Source organism: Rhinolophus sinicus, chromosome X (assembly GCF_036562045.2).
Source record: "Rhinolophus sinicus isolate RSC01 chromosome X, ASM3656204v1, whole genome shotgun sequence".
Lineage (NCBI taxonomy): Eukaryota > Metazoa > Chordata > Mammalia > Chiroptera > Rhinolophidae > Rhinolophus > Rhinolophus sinicus.
Genome location: NC_133768.1, coordinates 111,236,563 through 111,242,387, shown reverse-complemented (window position 1 = coordinate 111,242,387; position 5,825 = coordinate 111,236,563). Strand labels below are relative to the sequence as shown.

The following is a 5,825-nucleotide window of genomic DNA, read 5'->3' as shown; positions in this document are numbered from 1 at the left end:
AAGACATCATGGTGAGTTAGTGCTCTGGCCTCCATTTCCCCATCAGCCTGCAAGCATGTATTTCACGTGACTCACTCTCCCTGAACCCTCACCTCTGGCAACCCCCACTGCCTGGCCTGGCACACTGGCCAGAAGCTACTGTACCTGCTGTCACCAGCCCATACTTGTAACCGACATCCCAAAGCTACTGCAGACAACCATTCTCTCTCCAGCTGCGAGCATCATGGATTTCTTGGCACCATTGCCCCCCAACATTTATTTGGAAAAATTTCAAATACAGAAAAATTACAAGAATAGTACAATAAACCCCCACATTCTTTGTACCTGGATATTTGCTTTATCTCTTTGAAAGTTAAGTTGCAGAGCGTATAACATTTCACCCCTACGTATTGAAGCCCATAATTTTGAAGGAAGGGAGTTTTCCATGTAATTATCATATCTGATCATACCCAGGAAATTTACCAATGATGACAAAATATCATCTGATAGTCCATCCACCTTGACATTGGGGGGTCAGCGGCTGTAAGTAACTTCTTTTCACACTTTAATGCATCTTCCTCTCAGGAGACAGTCTCTGGCAAGTGTTTAAATTTGTCAGAAATAAGAATGCAAAGTGGAACTGGAGCACATCACAGACCTTGGACCAGAAGTGGCCCGTGAGCCGCTGGAAGAGATGCCACTGTGACAGCTGATGGTCACATAGCTTGAGGACCACAAAGCCCAGACAGGAGAGCACGGCCAGAGCCAAGTACACTCCGGAGCAGGCGCTGCCATAGCGCCCGTGGGCACGCAGGGCCTGGCCCACAGCGGCGGCGATGTGGGCGCCCAGTGCAACCTCAAACCCACAGGGGTGCAGCAGGGCAAGGCCGTAACTGCACAGCGAGAGGCACTCGATGGCGAGGAGCAAGCGGGGCTTCCAGCCCCTGTCTAGGTAGAGGCACCAGGCCACTGGCCACGCAAAGATGGGCAAGGTGAACCACTGGTCGAGTATGGCGGCAGGCCGCGTCTGCGTCCCGATCCGCAGCCACTGCACGGGGCCGTAGATGAAGGCCATGGCAGCAAAGACATCCTTTAGGTAACGAGCCCGCTGCATCTCTGCGGAGCGCTCTGGGGTGCTGGCATTTCTCTGGAGCCAGTACACACCCAGGAGCATGTAGGCCACGTTAATGAGTGAGTTGAAGGGCATGGCTAGGAAGGCAGGGAGACTGGCTACCGGGGCTTCCGCATAGTGCTCATAGCCCACCTGGACAAAGACGCCGTCAAAGACGCCCGTGTAGACAGTGGCCAAACAGAGGCAGCTGGCCATGGCCACATGGCACAGGGCCTGACCCGACTCGGGCTTCATCTGGAACGCTAGCTGTGACTCGGGGCAGAGAACTTCAAAGAGGGGCAGCCTCTACCGTTATTTCAGAATTCAGATAAAGAGCATTTGCAAAACACTCCTCAGCCTCCCAGCTGAGCCAGCAGGAAGAAGTCCCCGTGATTTCCGACGCAGATGCTGCGACCTTGCCCCGAGTGGTGGTGGCGGGCCAGAAGAAGGCGGGGGTCCTGCTGATTGGCTGGCACCAGTGGAGGGCCGTTCAGCCTTTTTCCTTTGTGGTTAGAAAAAGAGTGTGGTTGGTTAGACAGAAAACCATCCAAAAAAGAGCCTCCATCTTCCCGACTCTCAGCCTCAGGAGTCATCAACAGTTTTCATCAGAAAAAAACAGAAATAAAAGTGAACCAATAGTCACAGTACTTTCACCTCCTTCCACACGGCCTCTAGAAGCCTGTAGAATCCTCTCTCGCCTAGGCGTGGCGTGCCTCTCTCCTGACACCTGTGCTGTTCTTTCATCTGTGTACTATGACAATACTGCTCTGTGCCCTAGTCCCCCGGAGCCACTGCATTCAGACAGTCTGACCTTTCCTCAGTCTGTTGTGACGACTCAGAACACGCTTTCCCACCTCAGTGGTGTCATAAATGTGTACGTTTCCAGGCTAGCCCCAAAACCATTTTAACCAATACCCAGTGAACTACAGACCATTAGCTGTGGTCTGAGTTCTGGAATCCAAGGCAAGAGATGATGTGCTGGAGAAAAAGCGGGAGGAGGGGAGGAGGAGGGGAGAAGCAGGGGGAGGATGAGAGGAGCAGGGGGAGGAGGGGAGGAGGAGGAGGAGGAGGGAGAAGCAGGGGAGGAGGGAGGAGCAGGGGAGGAGGGGAGGAGCAGGGGAGGAGGGAGGAGCAGGGGAGGAGTAGGGGGAGGAGCAAGGGAGGGGCAGGGGGAGGAGGGGAGGGGGAGGGGGAGTGGAGTGGAGGGGAGGAGCAAGGGGAGGGGAGGAGCAGGGGGAGGAGGGGATAGGAGGAGTAAGAGAAGAGCGAGGAGGGGGTGTGGGGCCTGGCAGCACAAGGTGCTCTCCCCCAGGCCTGCTTCTCTGGCTCGTGCTCCGACCCGCCCCCAAAGTGCCATGCCATCCCCAAATCACCTTCTTTCCTTGGCCCACAATAAAACCTTCCATTTCCTGCAGTCACAGAAGCAGACAATGTAAAAATAATGTAGACTTATCATGGACTGCCAACTGCTTTAGGGCTAGCTGTAGTGTGAGTTGGCCTGGTAGCCTAGAAATGTACTAATGTCAAAGAAAGAAGAGGTTCGATGTTCTGGAAATGACTCAAAGCCAAAACGGCAGGCAGGTAGGCAGGCAGGCAGGTAGGCGGGCGGGTGGGCGGGCAGGCAGGTAGGTAGGCAGGCATGGGGACGAGAAGGACTGTCTGTGTTCAAACCTTGCCCTCCCCCACCTACTAACTATGTGACCTTGGGCCTTAATCATTCTGGGCCTCAGTATGCACACCTGTAGAATGGGGGTGTTACCAGTACCTCCCTGCAGACTTGTTGTGTAAATTAAACGAGTTCTGTATGAAGACGACTTAGCACCGTTTATTTTCCAGACACAATGTCTCTCTCTCCTCCTGCAGTTTGAGCCCTGAAAGGGCGAGACGGGAGCTAGTTCTTTGTCTCCCTCCAGTACTCAGTGAGAGCTGCTCAATTTCAATTCAATTCAAGCACCACGCCAGCACCTTTGCTCTTTTTTTTCTTACTCCTTCTCTGGTCCTATTTGCCATGTCACATCTTGGCGAGGCCCACCTGCATTCTCTGGGAACTGCTGGGCCTCAGGCTGAGCTTTCTTGCTCCTGTCCGTCCTGCCTTGGGGGTTCGCTCTTAAGGAGGGCCACGAGGCCTACCGTTTCCACAAGTGAATGGAAGTGCTCCCCCTGACCACAAGCCTCCATCTCAGCATGTGGCACTGTCACGCACCTCCCACACCCTCTTCCTCTGGCTAAGGAGCCTCTAGGCCACCCCTACCCCATCGTTCCCACTTCCGGCTGAGCGGCCACTATAGTGGTCTACACACAGGAGTCCCCAGCGCTTTCCTCAAGTGACTGGGTCAGATCGTGAAAGCCCCTGCGCAACAGCCTTCAATGGCTGGCTCTCCACTCCATGCATGATCCCGTGCCAGCCTCTTGGCCATCAAAGTGCCATCCCCATGTAGCCCTGCGAGCTTCCCAGACCCAGTGTGTCCTCCAGCTAGAATGAGACAGTGGTTGGTCCTTCCTGTACCTGGCCTGCTCGCTCCCCCAACTCAGCTGTCATTTCCTCTCAGGCGCCTCCCCGTTCAGCTCCTGACTCAGGCTGGGAGGTGAACTGAGGCCCTGCCTGGTGTCTCCAGGTGCCTCCCTGCACCCATCTGGGGCCTGGCTCCCTGGCATGAAGTGCCAGGCCTCCGGGACCCCATGCAGCCTGACCCTCCTGTCTGCCAGCAGGCCTGGAGGAGAGCCGGGGACAGGAGTCGGAACACTGTCAACTTGACAGAAGAGGTCCAGGAAGGACATAGAAAGTGACTCTTCTCTCCGGTTGCTGAACAGAATCTACCTGAGCCCTTGTGCAAGCGGAAAACAACATATAATCAAACCAACTTGCCAAGTCTGCCAGGAAGACCACTGCTGGGTGCTTTCTGGCCTCGCTCCTCTGTGCCCCTGAACTGCCATGACCCTTGTTACGGGACATTCAAAGTTCTTCACACATTCCCCCAGTGCCTGGCAACAAAGGCCAAAGGCTCGCCGTTCTGGGGCCTTGGGGGGGGGGGGGGTCCTGAAAAGCATGACTGTCTCCTGGCTAAGGACTCAGGGGTTAACACGCTTTCCTTAGATTCTCCTGCTTCCAGGGGCGTATGCATGTAAACAGGAGCCACTGTCACCTGTCACAGTGGTGGCTTCTTTGGCCTGTAGCATTTGACAACTACTCGTAGTGTTCCTGACTAACCATGCATGGCTGCCTCTGCGTAGATAAGGGGATACCAGCCCCAGGGCTGCAATGTGGGACACCCCAGCAGGCGAGGGCAGTGTAGACCACCTGGATGCCCAAGGAGCTTGGTGGAACCAGTGATTCCTGAACTCTGGGGGGAGAATCGCTAAGTGGGGGCAAGGCCCCTGGAAACCAGGAGCTCAGCTTCCTTGTTTTACAGGGGAGGAACTTAGGGCCAGGGAGCGGAGGTGAATGGCCAAGGTCACTTAGGGCAGTTGGTAGCATGGCCGCACAGGTGAGGCCTCTTCGGCCTTTCTCAAACAAATGCTTCCAAAGGCATAAAGTTAAACAGAGAATTACAACATACATTTAATATGTCGTAAGATGGTTACTAAATGTTTTTGAAAACGCGGGATATAGTAATATATGAGCTTCTTTACTAATAGGTTGAATTCTAGATCTATGCGCAAGTTCAATAACTACAGTAATTTCAAAGTAGTTATTCTGCCTGCCAGCAGGTCTTGTCATTTACTTAATTTCAGGATATCTACAAGAGCTATACGATCTAAAATGATCTGTCATTTCCATTGGTCACAAAGTCACCTGGCTGACGCTCTGGGCTCTGCTGCCTACATCAGTAATTGCGGGAAAGGCCAAATTTCGGCTAGAGATTGGTGAAAATAAAGATGAGAGAAAGTGAAAAAAATAATCTGTTGTAGCTCCAAGCTCCCAGAGACCAGTGCAGGACCCCTGCACTACAGCCTGCGCCTAGCAGCGCGCAGGCGGTCTCACGCCAGATTTGGAACCAGGGGACGACGTCAGTACCCACCTCTCAAGATTGTTGTGAGCGCTCACAGTATTGGCGCGAAAAAGCCAGCAATCACCATCCGGGTATTTTGCCTCTCTCGCTTCGCTGGGGGAAATTCAAATCTCGAAGAAGGGCGGACCCGAAAAGCGGCTGTGCGCCTGCGCGCGGGGCGTGGCGCTGGGCTCTGGGAAGCAGGCGGGGCGGGGTGACGTGAGGTGAGGCGGGGCAACACAGAGCTCTCCCGCGCACGCCCACTCGGCTGGAACGCCACCAGCCTGGTCCGCCCGCCCTGCGGCCGGCGGGGCGGGGGACGGTCCAGCGCGCGGCGGCGTGCCGGCGCGCGACCCAGCTGGTTTCGTAGGGGCGCGGGCGGCGGAGGCGGCGGCGGCGGCTCCCGGAGGCGGAGCCGGCAGGCCTGGGAGCCGGCCGCGTCACCGCCCACTCTCGCCCCGCCCCCGGCTCCCTCCGCAGAGGCCTTCGGACCGCCTCTCTGGCTGACGCTTGGTGTGCGCAGCGGGGGAACGTCTCCTGCCCGACTCGAGAGGCGACTCTATAATGTATCCCAACAGCCACCCTTAGCAGCCTATGCCCTGTCCCCATCGCTAGTTAAAGGCATCTCTTCAGGCATGTGTCCCTTCAGCGACCCGGGGAACGGTTTCCTAGGGGGCGGGGCCAAGCTCGTCTGAGGCACTTTCATCCGGGCATCACCCAGATGCCGCAGCCGCCATCTTTGTTTT

General features: G+C 55.7%; 1 protein-coding gene across 1 annotated transcript; it reads right to left on the bottom strand.

Moving 5' to 3' along the window:
- Window positions 1-224: 224 nt before the first annotated feature.
- TMEM187 (transmembrane protein 187) lies at window positions 225-5,247 on the bottom strand. Its single transcript, XM_019755171.2, has 2 exons — window positions 5,110-5,247; window positions 225-1,592 (listed from the first exon to the last, which is right to left on the bottom strand). The coding sequence occupies exon 2, from the start codon at window positions 1,343-1,345 to the stop codon at window positions 545-547; it is 801 nt and encodes a 266-aa protein (XP_019610730.1). The 5' UTR covers window positions 1,346-1,592; window positions 5,110-5,247; the 3' UTR covers window positions 225-544.
- Window positions 5,248-5,825: the final 578 nt, after the last annotated feature.

Coding starts and splice junctions, on each gene's coding strand:
- TMEM187 (XM_019755171.2), bottom strand. CDS start 1,345: ATGAAGCCCGAGTCGGGTCAGGCCCTGTGCCATGTGGCCATGGCCAGC.